Below are 19577 nucleotides of genomic sequence, written 5' to 3' on the forward strand. Positions count from 1 at the left end.
TTAAAAATTATCACAGTCCTTACCGTGGTGAATCCCAAGTCATTCTGGCATCTGCTGCACTGTCAGCTGTGCTGTCAGGGTCCTCTCCTACAGCAGTGGCTGGCAGGGTGACTGAGAATTTGATCGTATTTGTGAGTCTGCAGACACCACCTTTCTGGTGAAACCTGCAACCCAGTCACCCATTTCCCCACCTTGTTCTTTTGCACAGTCTCTGATGTGATGGCCACGCAGGCAGCCCCGGCACCCTGCTCCCGCTGTCTCTCTCCCCAGGGCTAGGCCATTCCAGGCTTGGTTCCTGGATCTCAGACACCTGCTGCCTGACCCATTGCATCTGCTACCTATCTGGCCCTTTCTGTCAGCTGTCCTAAGCCCTCATATGTGTCAGGTTTCCGATTCCTTCTTTTCAGGAGGTCGCCCTGCAAGTAGCAGCCGGCACAAAGGACTCGGGCTGACTCCTGCCCATTAGACAGGAACGCTGGCTGTGTGCCTCAGTTTTCTCTGACATGGAGACATTGATATTACATACAGCATGTGATTCTCACAAACATGAAATGAGTGAATTTTCCTACTGCATGTAGTATCTGGGCCAAAGTAAATGCTCTGTATGTGCTTGTTAAATAAATGAAGAGTGCCAGGAAGAAAAGAGCAAGTCCTTGTAGAAAGGGGATATAGAAAAATCTGTATCTAGAAACAGACAAATCTATATATAAGAGCTTAAGTTTCAAAAAGCTTGCTGTGTTTTAATCTCCCGTTTCCTAGGTGTGGTTTTGGAAGGAAGGAGTTTCTCATTTCCCCTCTGCTTCTCTGTCTGAGTGAATTGAGCCATTAAATGTGTACCGATAAGTACAAAACATTAAAAGAAAGTTAATGGTGCGTCTTGTCCCGGGGGTGCGGGTTGAGGCGCGGGGCTGCCTCGGCCTATTCATCGCGTCCGGAAGCCTCCGCCCTCCTTTTCTGGGTGTTCTTGGCCCTGTCTCATCTGGCCTGAAGCCTGGGGCTTCCTTTGCTCTCCCCACGCCACTGCCTTTTTTGTAGTCTTTCAAAAGTCTCTGAGTTTAAACATGTCAATTACGATTTCAATTATGCAAATACATTTTGTTACTTTCCTACTTAATTGATGCTGGTAGGGTCCGGTAACGGTGTTTATACTTCGCCTCCTGATTAAGTGCCTGGGGGCTCTGGGTGATGTCCTGGGATTTCTAAACCTAGTGATAGCCTAGTAGAAGGTTCAGTCTAGCGGCTCGTAGGCTGGAAAGCTCTTCTGCCCTCCTTCCCCCGAATGCTCTGAGCACCCGGTGCCAGGAAGGTCCAACCTTCAGCTGCCTTTTTGTGGGAGGTTTTAAGATAGAAGAAACATATGTAAAATATTTAAATAAAAATGGTGTATATATATTAAATGCTACCTCGCAAGGTTGAAATGTAGGAAATTATCATTTTGTCAGTCATCTACCCACAGACTGTCTTATCCCAAATGACTTCCACCATTTTTGTTAAAATAGTAACGCTGGGCAGGGAGGAGAGAAGGGGAGGAACGCAGCGCAGTAGAAATGCACTCATCTTCTGGTTTCTTGGTGTATTCTGTGTCCCAGGCAAATCGGAGGTGGAGGAGTGGTCGGACATGTACACCGTGACCAGTCAGCTGGTGCTGAAGGTGCGCAGGGAGGACGATGGCGTGCCCGTGATCTGCCAGGTGGAGCACCCCGCCGTCACGGGCAGCCTGCAGACCCAGCGCTACCTAGAAGTGCAGTGTGAGTACCTGCGTCGGGCCGTTCAGCCGCGGCAGCAAAGGTCGCAGCCGGAGGGGCCGGCAGCTTAGAAACATCAGAAATGTATTTCGCGCGGTTCTGGAGGCTGGGAAGCCCAAGGTCAGGGCGCCAGTGTGGGCATGTTCTAGGGAAAGCCCCTTCCTGGCCCACGGCTGGCACCTCGCGCTGTGTGCTCACCTGTGAAGGGGCTAAAGACCTCGGTGGAGCCTCCGTCCTAAGGCACTAATCCCACTCACGGGGGCCCCGCCCTCATGACCTGAGCACCTCCCGAGGCCCCACCTCCAAATACTATCACACGGGGCACTGGGACAGACACTGGAGCAGCGCCCGAGTGTTCTCTTCTGAGGGCACAGAGTAGCCGTTGCTTAAAACATTTCAGACGCCATTTATTGAAGACATATGTTTTTAGGTCGCATAGATAGAATTTTTACCTTGTTGTCTTGGTAGAAAAGGATTATCTTACTGAAACACTACCGTATTACTGAGTGCCAGGGAGGATTTCAAAAATACTAGATTCAATCTAAATATGAAACTTTAAAATGATTCCAGTCTGCTCTAGCATATGAGTTAATTAAATTTTGTGAATATTGACTATAATCACTTCTGTGTCAACTTCAAAATCTAGGGCAATCCCCTGCCCCCTTCACTAACCCATCATAAGTACTGCATTTTTGTAGAAGAGATTTTATTTGCATTCTGTGTCAGCAGTCTGTTTTAAATTGCACGTTCTCTTAGTAGGGAGTTGAAAGCGGGCCTCTTTGGGCTCAGTGCCACAACCCTGCTGGCCTCACCAACAAAAGCCGTATCATGGGGAGTGAGGTTATCTCCTCACTGTGTCCTGTGGACAGAAGGTGTTCTCTTCCCCTTCTTTTCTGGGCTCTCCTACTTGAGAAAAAAAATCTGCTTTCTGCACAAAATCATTCTTGTACCAGGGTTGTGTCTGAGTAGCAGCTTCTCACTTTTCATCAGAAGGCTCCTGGAACCTGGCCTCTGATGGGTTCTGGGAGACTTGAGTGTGCACAGTGAACATGTGGCAAGTGTGTGGTGGGATGGCAGTGACTGGGTTTCTGATAAAGGAAATGCATTGCCCTCTGTGAATTCTTCTGTTACTTCCCAGGGCTGCAGTAAAATCACCACAAACCTGGGACTTAGAATAGCAGAAATGTATGGTCTCACAGTTCTGGGAGACACAAGTCTGAAAGCAAGGTGCTGGCAGGGCCAAACTCCCTCTAAAAGCTCGAGGAGGGAGCCTTTCTTGCCTCTTCTGGCTTCTAGTGGTTCCAGGTATTCTTTGGATTGTAGCCACATCACTCCAATCTCTGTCTCCATCTGGACATGGCCTTCTCCCTTTCTGTTTGTCTCTTATAAGAACACTTGTCATTGGACTTAGGGCCCACCCAGAGAAACCTAGAATATCCTTATTTCAAGATCCTTAACATAGTTACATCTGCAAAGACCCCTTTTCCAAATAAGGCCACAGTCCCAGTTTCCAGGGGTTAGGAAGTGGGCGCATCTTTTGGGGGCCACCGTTCAACCTCCTACAGTATCATATATTTAAACTGAGCAAAGCAAGGGATAGGGAAAGTTATGAAAAGTTTCTTCTAAGAGACCACCATCCCATTCCAAGTGTTTCTTACACCGTGAGTTTAGCTCAATTTAACATTACATAATGCAGGTTTTTCTTGTTAATTCATTTCATCTGCTTCATTATGGAGCTTCATTATGGGCATCATGCTTATAATTTTCATATCACTAAAACTATTGTGGTGTAATGTCCCTATAATGGGAAAACATAAATGATCAGATATTATCTAAATTGGCAGATAGTAGATTTCTTTTGACTTTGTTAATATGTAATTCATTTAAGCAAACTTAATATCCATTAACTTCCCTTGTAGGGGCCCATTAGCTTTAATAATACATTAGCTTCTTTGTGAGACCTGAGTAGATACTCACCCAGTCCCCACCCCCAAACTTTTAGTAGCTTCCCAGAGTATCTCCTAAACAGAATGTAACCCACCCGCCTACAGTTACGTTCCCTCCCAAAGGCCAGGTATTCCAGGCACTGCCCCTCCGACCCCTTGGGAGACTTGATCATGATATTTATAAGCCGTGTCTTCCTTATGCTGTAGATTCCAGTGGCATTTGTCCCTTAAGGAAAGGAACAAAGCCCCATATCTGAATCCATTTCACTTCAATCTACAAAGTACCGCCAGCCCCTAACGGCAGGAGAGCAACTGTGATGCCTCTGCAGATGCAGACACGGCTGTTGATCATTTGTAACACTAACACGGCATCTTTTTATGGGAGGCACACAAACATTTTATCCTCAATACTCCATATTTCAGGATGTATGTAAAGAAAAGAATTTTTGCATAAAAGAAGGTTAAGAATTACAAAATATTATACTTTATTCTGAATGGAATTTAGAGTCTGGTCTGGCATCCTAAATAAGACTCTCTCTCTTCAAGAAAGTCACCTGCTGGTTCACTCCCCTCCGTTCCCAGAGCACCCCTGAGAAATTGGCTGAGTCGGCCAGGAATTCCTTAAGTAGCTTCTTCAAGAAAAGATTAACAAAATCATGCAGTCACGACACTTTGTTCACAATTTAAGAAGTCTGGCCCGGCCGGGTGTGGCTCAGCGGTTGAGTGTCAACCTGGGATCCAGGCGATCGGGGTTCGATTCCCGGTCAGGGCACATGCCCGGGTTGCAGGCTCTATCAATGACTCTCTCATCATTGATGTTTCTGTCTCCCTCTCTCCCCCTCCTTTCCTCTCTCTGAAATCAATAAAGATCTATAAAAAAAAAAAAGAAGTCTGTTGACCGTACAGTTTTCCCAACTTCAGTTATTTGAGGGCCACTTTGACAAGTTTTACCATATCAACAGATCATCTGTATTCTTACTCCATTTAGAATTTAGCTTTAAGTCACTTTATTGCTTTAGCCTACCCAAGACCTATGTAAAAAAATCTATAAAATTATAAGTTTTATTTGCTATGTATATCTAATAAAGATTAGTTAAAATAAATAAATATACAACTATTATGTTTTAAGTGTTTTTTCCTTTGCCCCCTAAAAAGATTTCTTATATTATCAGTGATAAATATTGACTTATCACCAAGAAATACTGAGTTCATCCCCAAACCTCAGATTAAGCATTGCTCTTCTTGGGGGCAAATCTGACCTGTGGGATTAGTGTTCAGTATAACCCCTCGGCTCAGCCTGGCCCATTTTGTTACATGGTGGCTATCAAACCTCTTTCTCATCTAAGAGGATGTGAACAGGGTTAAATGATAGATAATGGACTTAAATTCTATGTAAATTATGTCCTCTTAAGAATACTGTTTTTTATAAAAGAAATGAAATAATGAAAATCTACACTGAATGCCATTAAATATCTTACTTTAACTAGAACAGGAAAGGGAGGCGGGAAAAGTGAGTACAGTGCTACCATATTGCGTAGAAGACAAGGCTTGAGCTGCAACTTGGAATTGCTTTTGTCTTGTGGATTTAAGTCCTAATTAATTGAACACAGAATTTTGCAGTGCTTTTTGTTAGGACCCTTTATTTGTGGTACCAGGAGAAATTGTTGTGCCCAATTATGTGAAAAATCAGCCAGATGTGGAAGCTGTCATACTTTTAATAATCCTTAGATTTTTGGTGAGTGCAGATATTAATTGTGTAGTATGCATTAAAGTGATTAACATCAGTGTAATTTATCATCTGGAGATTTCTGAACATAAATAAATGAGTTGTTTTGTTCACAAGGTGTTGACCCCTTCAGAATTAGTGAATTAAAGCCCCCTCCCCCCTTTTTATTATAAATATGAAAGCACCACGATCAGCCAAGTGTTCAGTTATTTGATTTTCTGGGGCATTAGCTGCTCTTGTTTGTGACATTTCCCTGTTGGGTGCTCGTTTGCAAGCTCATTAATAAGGTTTTCTCATAGGAACGTTGCTGGGAACGAAGACCATACAGTAGGGCTCTTAGCCTCCCAGCTTTCGTTCTGAGACTCGGCAAGGATTCAGCAGCAGCATGCAGTTAAATGTTTAAAACAGAAAATAATTATGCTTGCAAGATGAAATGCAGAGCTCTCTTTCCTTAGCTGTTACGCAGAAAACAGTTTTGCTTTTGAATGTTCTGAGCTACATGACCCTAAATTCTTTCTGTGCGTGTTTTTATGCGGAGGTGCGTAGTGTTGCTGGAATTTACAACATGGTTAATTACAGCAGAGCGCGATACAATTGTAACCCAGTTAGCGAGCTTCAGATCTGGGGGAGCGCGCTCTTGTCAAATACAGGCCTGTGTAAACGAGAACAGTGCACTGTCTGTGCGTTAAAGGAAAACTGTCTAAATAGCATCAAGGTGGCAACACATAGCGACATAAGCTGGGAACTGAAAGGAAAGCTGTGACCCTCAGTGTGGAATTCGGATCATCGTGCAAAGAGGGGAAAACCTGGCTGTGGACCGAGGTGAACCTGAAGCTCTTGAATTACTGCTGTGTCTGTTGCTTTCTCCCCTCATAGCCTTGCTCTTTAAAGTGTTCTTGCAGAACTCCTTGTTTTGTGAGGGTTTTGTGTGTGTGAGTATTTATAAAAAAATAAATAAATAAATAAGAGACGAGTCTTGAAAGGGAGCGTGAAACAAAGACTCCAGAACTGGGTGTCTGAATGCCTTCCCTGCTGATTACCGTCTGACAGCTAATCGTGTTGGAGAGCAGCATTTCAGAATGCGTTGTATTGACTCGTGGAGTCAGGTATTTTGTAAATCCATGTTCTTGTTCATCCAAGATCCAGAGAAGGCTAGAGTTTTTCTTTCATTCCTCAATTGGTGGAAAATTGGGCGTTGAGATGATCAAACCCTGTTCTTTATCTGCACCAGAATAAATGTTTCTCGGTGTCCACGGTGCCCTGCAGTGAAGGAGGGAGGGAAACCTGGAAACGGGAGCCTTTCCTGTTCCACGGGGAGGGTGAGGTGGAGTTTCCAAGAGCAGCTCTTGTATCTCATCGGCTCCCCGTCAATTCTGTTCCCAGGTTGTATTCTTCAAAGCATAATAGCTGGCGTTTTCAGATTGGGCCTGTTTCTGCCTGGTCTCCCGTCTCGGTCTCTTTTCATAAACACAATACACTCTCCCTCCCACTTCTCATTCTTTTAATTTTTTTAAAAAGCAATGCATTGGTTTCGGGGAAATTATTTCAGTATTTATTACTCCTCATGAGATATAAGACATGGAGACCCTCTGATTCAAACTGATGTTTTAACCTATACATTTTTGTATTAACGCGAGTTCCTGATCTTAAGTGTATAGATGGTCAGTGATGCATTCTGCCACAGCGGGCAGGAGGCTGCGTAACCAGTATTCAAATACAAAGAGTAAATATTTGGCCAAGTACATTGTGAGCAAGACCGGAATGACCCTAAGGAAGAGAGCCTTCGCCTCATCCCTGCCTTCCATGGACACCGCGGGAGCAAGAGGCCTCCCACCGCCACGTCTCCCTGTGTCTCGCTGTCTGGCCTCCTGTGTCAGTGAGAGATGCCTGTCTCTGCGGCGTGGACGGTGAACTCCCACTTGGTGAAACTTGTCTTCTGATGTGCGCTCTTCACTTACCGGTTTTAACCCAGGGTCAGGTTTTGATTCTGTGAAAGGTTTGATGATGGTGAAGCTGGCAACTAAAACCTAAAGCGGATGGTGAAGCAGCACCCTTCATGACTTTCCTGAAGACGCCAACACGAGATGCACCAGAAGTTTCAGTCGGCGTGTATCCAAGTGGAAGAATGGAAGTCAAACCTGAGCTGAACCTCACACTGTGGGAGCTGGATTGACCTTCCAAAAGAGGAATACGATTATATTTGATAAGGGCTGTTAAAGCACTTACTCAAGGAGGCTGTGCACCGACGCCTTGGTAGCCTCCCGAACCCAAACCAGCCAGTGCAGCTCCCACGAAAGTGAAGCTTCAGCGCAGCCGGTCACAGCCAGGTAGGCGCCCGGATGAGGCGGCCGCAGCCCGCCAGTCGCGTCAAGCCCGCTGCGCTGCTGCCCCCTGCTAAGCGCCCTCCAGCCGGGGGAGGGCGGCGCGGTCTGTGCTGCCCGTTCAGACTGGCGGGCGCTTAAGCCAACCCTCAGATGTCGTGATGCGCCCCGTTGATCGCGTAGCAGGACTAAGGAGGATTCACGGTCGGTTTGTTTATTTGTTTTAATCAGCAGAGCTAGAAATAGAAATCCATGCCCTCGCGTTTCTCCACTGTCTCATTCATTCATTCACTTGGCAGATGTGCATTGAATACCTACTGAGTGCCACCAGGGATACAAAAACCAAACATTTTCTTTTTATAGAGCTGGAGTTCTTGTGCAGGAAATCTTGCTATAGGATTTTCTTGCCCGGTGTTCATTTCAGATCTTGAAGATTTCTCCCAGGTAGCGCGTGTGCGCCCGTTCACAGAGCACCGGAAACATAGCTGCCACACCATCACAGAATACAGTCTGATTCTGCTGGGTAAACAGTAATTTCAGTATCTACAAAAGACCGGCAAGTTGCAACAAGAGGAAGCTGCGTCCTGCCGCGGGGATGGGCCATGCTGTTCCCTGTCAGTCGCCATGTTAGACCCCTCCCACTCCCGGGAGCCCCCTGGAGCCTAGCAGACCTCAGATGTAGCATCAGAGGTTCCCTCACCTTGCAAACAAACTACTATGCAGTGAAGGGTATTCAGGAAGGTACTAGGACAGAGAAAGCAAGCCTTCTGCAGGGTGCTCTCTAAGCCTCTGAGAGCAGAGCGCAGGGTGGCCCTGCTCTGACCAGTCCCACACCTGCGTTACAGACACTGTCCCCTCAGGGCAGACTCCTCTCCCAAACACTTAGGGGCCGATTCTTGCTTTGAGCACAAGTAGCCCCCAATACTCACCAAGTCTCGGGTTAATCTTTGCATTGTCTCCTACTCCAAGCTGCAGTAATCCTCCGTGATTGACAGAGACTCTTTGGTCAGTGTGTCCCTACCTGCACACACAAGCTGTACCTCAGCGGGGCCCTCCCCCGGCCACGTGCACCACAGTGGCACCCTCGGGTTCCGTTCCTGACACTCTGGCCTCCTTGTTCTCCCTGCTGGGCTCTGAGACAATGAGCACTTGTGTTGCAGGCACCTAGCCCACCTTCCCTGGTATTCCTGAGTATGGGATGGAAGCTAAGTAAGGGATGTGCAGAGCCCGAGTCCCAAATGCAGTGGCAGGAGCAGATTCGCACTGAAGCCCTTGGGGCCGGTTCAGGCAGCCATCGGGGACCATTTGATGCCCACATTCCGGACCTAGAAATCTAAGGGAGAGGGTGGTGCTCGGGGTCCTGAGATGGCAGGCCTGCTGGACTGAGGGACGCCTCCCGCGGGCCTCAGCTCTACTTTCTGGTGGGACAGGAGAGTGGTGGCATCCCAGGGAGACTGCAGAGGACCTTTTTATTTTATTATTTTATTATTTTTTAAAATATATCTTTATTGATTTCAGGGAGAGGAAGGAAGAGGGGGAAAGAGATAGACAGAAACATCAATGATGAGAGAGTCATTGATCGGCTGCCTCCTGCACGCCCCCTGCTGAGGATGGAGCCCTTAACCCCGGCATGGGCCCTGACAGAATCGAACCACTACCTCCTGGATCCTAGGCCGGGCTGCAGAGGACTTTTTAAAATAAAAACTGTAAAGCCCTGACACATGGGTGTTGATCCAGAGAGAAGGGGACTGACTTCATTTACGCAGGAGAGTGAGATACAGGTTACAGGGTTTTGAGTTTCGTCTTCTGAAAAGATCATGGACTGTGCTGCAAGGTCAGGCTGGCATGAAATCAATGGTAATCTGCCAGCAGGCATTCTGACCTCTTCAGGAGTTTCCTTTTATATATGTACATATTCCCTTTATAGAGAGAGCAGAGTACATTCGAAGCCTCGTCAAATCAGAGTGTCTTTCTAATGTTATTTTTTAATTGGCTGCTACTGTAGTGGGACTAAAGCCTCTCAGTGTTTAACCCTCTGTGCAGCTCTGATGAACGAATGTTGATGCTATGGCGCTCTTGCTAAATGTCTTTTATGGGGTTTAAAAAAAAAATTGCTGTGTATAATGGAAACCTCACACTCCTCGGCCTAATTTATTGGCTGTTGGTGGTGCCGTCCCTGTAACTGTAACGTTCCAGAAGTGCGGAGGACCTAACTATTTTTCTTACTTCTAAGCAGCAGCTCCACTCTGTGATGACATTAGGCCATTCCGAGCATTACATTCCTGGACAGTTATTGCACTTGGCCAGAGAGTGTCCTCTGACTTTTAGCCTGTGCCTCCCAACACCAGCCGAGGTGTAAAAGGGTCACCAGAAAATGGGCTGGGCCTTACCCCATTACTTAAAAATAATCTTGGAGTCTGGTTCTGTTTCAGAAAAGATTTGGTGGGTTATAACGTGTGACTTATGAACATAATTAATATATAAACGATGAGGTCTGGGCTGTTCAGTCAGCCGTCTGGATTGCTCGGTATGTGGACATCAGATTGTAGTCAGGACCTTTCTGGGAATTTTAACATCCCTGGTTCTGGAGGTGCCAGCGCAATCCGAGGGCTTCTGGTCCACTTGTTGAGAATACGTATGTTCCTCTTTCAGTGAGGACAGGGAACCAGATTTGCCTGTGACTTCCCTTCACTCGGGGAGGGCTCTTGTCGCACAGGCCTTCTGCTTGGCTCCTAAGCTGGGCTTGAAGGAGCCCCGCTGCCCCATGGTCAGATAACATGCCTGGAAACACCGCATCTGTCAACAGAGGAAGACATTTTTTCTGTATAATACAAGCAAGATGAATGTTTGCCTTTTCACTCGGCTATTAAGGTAACTGTGGCAGCTGTACCCATAAGGAGATGGTAGATGCTCCTCCAGAAACCTGAAGTGTAAATTAGGAAAATCACGTACCAAAAATGAAGGTGCATTTTCTGTGGCTTAGGATATGATTTTTTTAAACATAAGTTCCAGGTATAGCAGATTTATAGTTTGTTCACCCTAATTTATGTGAGTAATTGACAACTGGTAAACAGCCATTAGTAACACAGGAAAACATTTAACCAAAACAAGCGCAGTTGTACTGAAAAGGCAGAGTGGATTAGATTTTCAGCACTGTCTTTATTATTAATGGAAGTTGAGCATGTAGCACCCTTAGTGGCTGTGCTGAAAAATATACCCTCTCTGTTTGCTGTAAATTACACAAGGGGGGGGAACCCCAAAAGTCTTCCTCATAGGCTCACAAGCTCTGCTCCCTCTTAATTACTGGGCTGAAGTCAGCAGTGCGTGGAAAGTGTAGTCCTTTGGTGAGTCAGAGATTGACCTGTAAGTAAACGTTACATTTCAGCCCAAATTTGGGGCTTTAAATTTAGCTTCACCCGGCGTGGTTCCTGGGTAAGAGCGGCAGAGGCTCCCTACCAGGAACCCCAGCTGGTGCTGTTTGAGAAGGACTGTCACTGTAAGGGAGCAGGCTCTTGTGGTCTCTGTGATTGTTGTTGTGTATTGTGTGTTTCTCATAAGCTTCACCAGCCAGCTCTATATGTGTGTGTGTGATTCCACCAAGAGCCACAGGCCCACTTAGTCACCCCGAGGTGGTACTTAGCGTAAGGTGCAGCGTGGCTCTCAGAGGAGCTGCCCAGAGCTCCTGCTTTTACCCGGCAGCCAGCCCTCACTCAGGGTCACCCTGTCTATCCAGTGTGTCCGCCTCTTTCATGACTGCCTTCCCACCCTGTCGTCAGTGTCTGGAAACCTCTTCGCCATTTGCTCTTAAGCATTTCTTTTGCCAGCAAGCCTACGAATAGAGCCGCGCTACCTGCAGGGTCCTCGGGAGCTCCAGGCCGGTTAGCTTATGCTCTCTGGCAGGAGCCTGAGCCTCCCAGAAAGCTCCACCCGCTCACAGGGCCGCGCACGGGCGGGACGCTCGGGAAGGCTCTGCGGGCCACGCGGTTTCGGTCATAGAAAGATCTCTGATGAGAGCGAAGACCATCAGTGCGTGTGGAAGGCCCCCAACCTAGAGGAGACTCCCCTGCGCAGCTTCCTGAGCTGGGCGGCTGAGCCCTGGGCCCTGCCCTCTTCTGCTCTCCCTTACTCCATAAGATGAATGTTAAGGAGCCGGCCACTGCTTGTAAAAGGCCAGAGGGCTGTTGTTTAGGTGATGTGATTGTCTGACAAAGGGAAGTTATGGAAATTGTTCTGACCTTTCAGCCGACTGATGTCTTGCCCTCTCACGTTTCTCTTGGGAACATTTTCAAAAATATACATTTACAGAGTCACAGAATTAAATGAGAAACTGACTTAGGGATTAATAGCTTGTTAGTTCAGGACAGAAAAAAAAAAAAAAAGCCTCAGTTTCATCTAGGTTTTATCGGTAAGTGTATTTGTACGAGTGTTTAATTCCAAGCTTTCCCACTTCCCTGCCTGCTCCCTCATTCAGCTCTAGTACCCAGACCCCCAGACCCCCAGTTTTAAGTAGCTAGTGGAAGTAAGAATATGTAGATCACCTACCTAAGTACTCCCTGCACACTGGGTTTTAATAATGGATCACTATTGGAAAATACGGCTTTGAATCAGAAATTTCTCCCAGCATACATTTTGTGGGGCTGTCTCTCAGGTTTATTTCTACTTCATTCTCGGCACCGGGTTCTCATCCCTGAAACTGGGCTTTTCTTCCTCCAACCATTATGGTTCCCGAGATAGTAGACTCTCCGGAGACTGTCCTTCCTTCCTATTTATATGTTTACATTTGAGAAGTCAGAGTTTAATGAGGGGCCACCAAGACCTCCCGTTTCTTTGTTTTTAAAGCCGTTTGAGTAGAATGCGGAAGCTTTGCCTTTCCCATCTGAAAACAAGAGCGTAGAAAAGGCAAACTTATTAATATGCAGTGTCACAACATATTGTCACATCGTAATATATGATATATGATAAAATGTATCAGTTCCGAGCACCACAAATATCTGTGGCTTCACCTCAGCATGAAAGCAAATGAGTTTCCTTTAGCTTGAGTGAGTCTGGAGATAAACTTCAATGTAACAAAATGTATTTCACAGGAAATGTTTGATGTGGCGCAGTTGGCTTATGAATCTCTTATCTATTCGCAGTTCACTCCTTAGAGTTATTAGTCAATTTAATTTGAGCAAATGCCAGGATTACTAACTAATTAGAAGGGTGTTAGTGCGGGCAGGAGGGTGGGGAGCGGGCGTGCGGGGACGCGGGGCGCTGGCGGCTCCGCGGCTGACTGCGCCTGATGGTACCCTTTGCTAAACATTGTGCTTTGTGTTACTGTCACACAGATAAGCCTCAAGTGCACATTCAGATGACTTACCCTCTACAAGGCCTAACCCGGGAAGGGGACGCGCTTGAGTTAACCTGCGAAGCCATCGGGAAGCCCCAGTAAGTTTTGAAGGCCAAGGCTGGCGGAGGGTCACGGGCGGTGAACGTCTCAGCACGGACATGTGCGTTCACAGCTCATTGGCCTGTCACCTGTCTCCTGCCGTAAAGATGGGATATTTTTCAGGAAATAAAAGAATATTCAGTTGAATAAATATCTGTGGTTCTTAATGGTGACGTTGGGGAGAAGAATGAAATGCCAGCTTAGATTGAAATCTCAGCTAATTCTCTTTTATTATCATCAGCATGATTGTCAGAACTGTTTTCTCTCATACACAAAAAATAATCCCAGTAAGTTTTCAGTGTGCCCACAGTCTAGTGATGTATCTGCTCCCTCCGTGTTAATGTCTAAAGTGCTGGAAAGATAGTTTTTAGACAGAAATGAAGCTGCTGTGTTTAGGGCCAGCCGCAGGCAAATGAATTTGCCCTACCTTTTAATTCTGCTTCTCTTTCCCTCAAAGAAAAGTGACTACTGGAAATATTTTTGTTAGTATAGAATGATTCAGGAACTTTTCTCAAGATATATACAGGGTGTCCCCCCAAAAATGTATACACACTTTAACAGCTGATAGCTCAGTTTTGAAAATGAAATGTATTTTAATAAACACTGCATTTGTAATTATTCAAAGTGTGTGTACACTGTTTTGGGGCCACCCTCTATATGTATGTGAAAAGAACCAGCGAACACTCTTGTTTTATTGAAAGTCTGAAGCGCCTGCGTTACTTGCTCCTGCTAAACGGATGACGGTGAATTAGAGGAACTCTGTATCGTCACTAATACAGCAAAAAGCCATGTGGCGGTACCACTGTGGGTATTACTCAGTTTAGTCTGGGGAGGAGGGAATCTTTCATCTTTCTAGTGGAGTGAAGATTGGTGTTAGCTTTTCTTAGGTGAAAAAGTAATCCATGGGATCATAAAGTGGTGCATCAGGTCAATGTTGGGCTCGGCTCTCAAACTTCTAGGGTCCCCAACAGAAATAGCGTTGAGCTCCCTCTGCTGTCCCCGTGGTATGATTTTCTTCCTCTCAGAGTTTTGCTGACCAGCATCATCACTGTTTTCATATTAGGAGCTTAGAGCAACCTTAACAAGCTTCCTCAGAAGCTTTGGAGAGGATTTTCCCTGTTACAGCTAAGGAATGGCCTATGACAGGAGCCCGGGAGCCCTCCCGGGGGTGAGAACCCGCTTCTCTCTGTACTGGCCACTGGAGTTTGCAAGGTGACCATTAGGAAGTAGGCGGTCATCGAGGTCTGTCTCCTGGTCTTCCAAAGCTGCTGGTTAAACAGTCCGCTTTGCAGAGTGGTCTTTCCTCCCTGGACACTGCGAAAGACTCGATATTTCTATATGAAAAATGTCTGAATTATGCCCTAGTTAGCACTTATCTTACCTCCAAAACAATTTTCAGGAGAGAAAAATGATTCTCAGGGGCCTCTTGCCACTTGCCACACCTCTATTCAGCCGCATTAGCCACATTTACAGTGTATGGCTTGCTACCCAGTATTTTGTTTTTCTGTTTCTTCTCTGAAGAAGGCACTGTATTCAGTTGAATGTGCCACGGGGACAGTAAATGACACATTGTCTCGGGACGTTTATGCCAGAGAAAGAGGGTGTTTGTTTCTCTGGAGCAGGAGGGGGTACGTGTGTCCCAGCAAGCACGCATCCTCTGCTGCCATCCCTTCTAGCATATTACCTATTTATTTTCTCAAGAAATCACAGACAATAAAAGTGGTAATTTAACTTGCCGTTAACTTGCCGTTAAGTGTTGTGAACGTTCTCTGCACTTAGCCCTCTGACTGTCTCAGCTGTCAGACCTCAGGACATCAGTCTGATTGCTGGGTGGCCGGAGCGCATCTGCAGTGCTAATTTTTAAATAATTTGCTGAGCTGTGATGACAAACCCATATGTAATTAAAGAGAAATTGTAGCTTCAGTCCCATTTGGAAATTGGAATGCTGCTTGGCAGGGCCGGCCTGGTGTCGGATCACCAGGAGCCTGGCTCTTGTGGCACTGCCCCCAGGGGTGGCGCTGGGAACTGGGAGGACATTACCTCTGCCTGAGTCCTGTTGCACTTCCTTTCAAGTGACCGAGTCGGGCACAGTCCTGTACATGGGCTCGGTCTTACAGGAGGCTGAAGCAGCCGCCTTGACAGGCAGAAATTGTAAAGTCAGTGCATTTGAAAGATAATTCATGTGTCTGTAATTTTGGCTCTGGAGCCTCTTATGAAATTTGCTTTTTCTGCTGGACGCGAATGTGGTACTTAAATCACTAAAACAGGCTTGTGTCTGAGGAGTAAGCGCCCTGGGACTGAGGAGTTCAGGTGGTGATGCGCCCATGGTAATGGCTGAGCCCTCCCTAAGGCTGCGGGCCCTGCGGGCGCACGCAGGGCGGGGTGGCGGGCTTGGGCCTGGGCCTGGGGAGCCTGTGAGGAAGCATCTGCCCGCTGGTGGATCAGGTGGGCAGGGCAGCAGAGGGGCAGCGCGTCCTGGGTTGGAGGAGCGCAGGTAGGCCTAGGGGCAGAAGAAGCGGTTGCATCTTTCCAGAATCAGAAGAGGTGCTTTTTCAAACAGCAGAACCCAAAGGAAAGTGCCGTTCAGATGTAAAGTCCATTTCTTCTTGTGAAACTTGAAATCCATTTAAATATCACAAGTGTCTTCTAAGCAAGTGTCTCGGTGTGTCAGTAACCGTCAGATTAATGCGTGCATCACTAGCCAAGAAAGGGATTCCCCTAATTAATGAGATGATTAACAATGGGTGAGCTCGGTCCTGTCTGAATTGGTGTGAAACCACACGGCAGGGCGCAAAAATAGGGTGCATTGGTTATTTGCTGATTTGTTGAAGGTAAATTGGAAATGAGACTCCCGCTTGCGGTGTGTTGAAAGTTTTTCAACACCTGATAATGTTTAAAGAAAATTCTATTCCAACAAATTTTTTGAGACTTCACAGCTGTAACTCTGTGAGCCTCAACTATCCGAGGCAAGCCCTCTAATTGTGTCGCCCTGCGTGTGACTGAGCCGCTCGGCCGTGCGGGCGGGTAATGGCTGTCTCCTGCCCTCTCCCCCGCAGGCCCGTCATGGTGAGCTGGGTGAGAGTCGATGACGAAATGCCCCAGCATGCCGTGCTGTCCGGGCCCAACCTCTTCATCAACAACCTGAACAAAACAGATAACGGGACGTACCGCTGCGAGGCCTCAAACGTGGTGGGGAAGGCCCACTCGGACTACATGCTGTACGTATACGGTAGGTGAGACTCGGCCCCTCCTGCCCTGCTCGCGGCTCACTCCCACAGCCTTAGGTCAAGTCAGAAACCAGAGACCCATTGTTTCCTTCCAGAGCTCGAGGAAGCCTGGCCTGGGTGGGCCCAGAGTCTCCCCTGGGAGGGCCCTGACTTCCCCTCTCTCCTCTAATCAGGGCTTCCCGGCAGATCACAGGGTCTGGCTGTGCTGAGCGGGGAAGCTGTGTCCCCAGGCACACGGTATGGAGATTATGTGAGAAATAATGACTGCAAAATCCAGCCTTACCAATTAATGGCTTTTCAGCTTAGAAAGTTTATTCCCAGTGGTATTTTCCTATGATACCTGGGCTAGCCTTTCTCCTGCTTTGATGAGCAGAACTATCCTATTTCCAGCATGAAGCTATTACATTACAAGAAGATGTTGCGAGGCAGTAAATACATGGAAAAAATAGAAGGTCCTTGGTAGCTACATTAACAATCGATAGATACTGCTCTAGACACAATTTTTAAAAATTTGTCTGCTTTCTTAATATCTTTTTAAAGGATTTTTAAAGCATATTATAAACTTCATTCTCTAATAAACAAATTTTATTGAGCATCCACCGTGTGCCAGGCATTTTAAAACTTTTTCCCATTTATATCTTACTGTGAATTTTGTGTGTGGTGAATATTTTCTACTTAGTTGAGGCTGCGCACTGCCTCTCTAGCCTTATGATGAGAAGTCAAGACTCTTCTGTTCAATGGAAGTCTCTTGGTTAGTTTTATACCAGGAAAAATAGCCATAAACTGACATGACACAGAATGAGTCACTACAGGCATGAAGATTTCAGTGTCTTAGAAAAAGATGAACATGTGAGCGCATTTCTTCCTAACCCCACACTCGGGAACACACACACGCACACGTGTGTGGGATACCCACAGCATAGTCTTAGGCCCTGGCCACTGCTCTTTTGAAGAGTAGGGAATCACGCTCTTGTTGGAAATGGAAGCATGCTTTACACTGTGCCTGCGCGGATATTAAAATGACACCTAGCCTATAGCTGAGGTGGTTTTTTTCTTAGCATAATGCAAAATTAAAGGGTCACCTCTAATCACCTGTTAGTGGGCTTCCGAGGTCTGTTTTCTTTGCTCACGGCCGTGTGGCCTGTGGTCTGCACACAGTAGCATTACTTTTCCCCAGTAGTTAAAGAGATGAGTGAAGGAACTGACTTTTCCGCGTAGGTGGGAAGGGATGCCCCTCTTCTAGGTGACAATCCACAGAGCTACTCTGTTCCTCGGACTGTCCACAGTGAGCCGATGGAAGGGGTGGAAGGTGAACCCCTCCCTTTTGCTTCTACACTCACCCCTCTGCGCTCTGTCCATCAGGGGTTGAACCTCATGTGATCCCGGCACTGCTGTTACCCAGGTTTACAGACTCGTTCCGCTCTCTCTCTCTCTCCACAACAGATTTTAAAAAGCAGTGACAAATTTCCACCAGTCTATTATATGCTTCCTTGATTCAGACGACTGAAATACCTAGAAAGACACTGTTGATTTATTGTACCTGCTGTTCCTATATCCCTAGATGGGAAACACTTTATGGATTTGGTGGTCAGCCGTATTTGAATAGTTTTGGATACTAGCTCATGGCTAGTATTTATTGAGTGCTCACCTTGTTCCACGCCCTGGCATGACTGACTGTTTTACATGCGTGGTCGCATCTGATCCCCACAGTAACATCAGGAGGTAAACCTTGTCATCATTCCATTTTACAGATAATAAAACTAGGCTTAGAAAGGTCACAGGACTTGTCCAAGTTCACAAGGTTACTAAGTCAGAGCCACAATACTTTGACTCCAAAGTCCACAATGAAATTTCTATCTTTCTTTGTAGTTCCTTTTATTCTCACTGCTTTCCAGTAGAACAGCTCCCTCCAATATAAGATTGCTCTTCTGGAATTAACTCACTGGGCCCGAGTGCATTATTGGAAAGCCAGGGCACATAGAGACCTGCATGTGAGATAAGCACGTCTCATACACATATCTCTCACGCAAGATAGGGCCTTGTCCTGACAAGGGACTTGCTGGATCTGCACTGTACCACCTCTCTCCCCATCTATGCTCCTCGCAGGCCTTGGGAAGCAGACTAGAATACTCACCTGGGCCACTGCTAGTCTATTGGTAAAATATTCTAGCAATCTGAGAAGATGGTGAATAGATTTTCTTTTCAAAGCCGATTTACCGTACTACTACATTAACTTTCAAAGTACCTTATGAACTAAGAGTTAACATGCCTTTACAACGTTTAATTCTCTGGAAGTAACTTCTATACCTCGAGAATCTAGCTGCTTCGTGCCTGAGCCCCAGTTTGTTTTGTTCTGTTAGCTTCTGGGTGTCAAGCCCAGCTCATTAGCTCTAACTCTGCATTTTTTAAATAGTGACCTCATATTACTCTGGTTGCAGGAAATGATCTGAGCATTGAAGTTTTACCTGTTAACAAAATCTAATTCATGTAGGTTGCTGGAGCCAGATGTGAAGGACAACGTTTTCCCCAGCAGTGATGAAAATAATTGAAAATGTGTGATTGTTCACAACATGGAAAGAACTGGTGACCTGAAGTCTCTGCCCTAATTAGTATAGTCCAGTCCTTGTTTATAACCAACTGTATTTTCAAATCACCTTCAGGTCTTCTTTGGTTGTATTGTGGACATCACATATTTATGCATATGCTTTCACAGTTAGGTACAGAAGTAGCAGTGCTGTGTATCAGGGGAGTCTCCCGGATACAGGTGGTCCCATTCGGTGATAAATATCGTGGCTGAACCAGCCCAGAAAAAACACATTAGCTGCCCACACGATGGGCAGCAAGCCCGTCTGGGTACAGTTGCGTTGGGACTGGAGGGAGCAGGAAGTCTCCAGGGCTCGGCTCCGGGCCGGTGCGCTTTGCTCACCTGTGTCTGACCTGCGCATGCAGCAGGGGCCAGGTGCATGCAGGGGATCCGCCAGGTCACAAAATGCTTCCCCACCTGTGGGCCTGTGAGAAAGTGTCTAAGGAGCAGGACTGAGCACACTGCCTGTTCTTCTTAAAAGGTAGTTTGAAATTACCAATTTAATGGTTTCTACTTCCTGGAGGAGAGTGAGGTTTTAGTTTGTTTTGTTTGTTTTTACTGTACTCCTCTAGCCTCGTGTGAGACTGCTTTAAACAATAG

The 19577-nt window shown here is 46.5% G+C and overlaps 1 protein-coding gene across 4 annotated transcripts in view; it reads left to right on the forward strand.

The window, feature by feature from the left end:
* Nucleotides 1-19577, forward strand: part of CADM1 (cell adhesion molecule 1) — a 322197-nt gene that overhangs the window by 272148 nt on the left and 30472 nt on the right. For all 4 annotated transcript variants that reach the window (XM_081155505.1, XM_081155504.1, XM_081155506.1 and 1 more), the window contains 3 exons: nucleotides 1590-1748; nucleotides 13066-13165; nucleotides 16223-16395. In XM_081155505.1, the coding sequence (XP_081011631.1) occupies nucleotides 1590-1748; nucleotides 13066-13165; nucleotides 16223-16395 (432 nt within the window). The remainder of the gene's footprint in view (nucleotides 1-1589; nucleotides 1749-13065; nucleotides 13166-16222; nucleotides 16396-19577) is intronic.

Source organism: Miniopterus schreibersii (genome assembly GCF_964146895.1).
Source record: "Miniopterus schreibersii genome assembly, chromosome: 12".
Classification (NCBI taxonomy): Eukaryota; Metazoa; Chordata; class Mammalia; order Chiroptera; family Miniopteridae; genus Miniopterus; species Miniopterus schreibersii.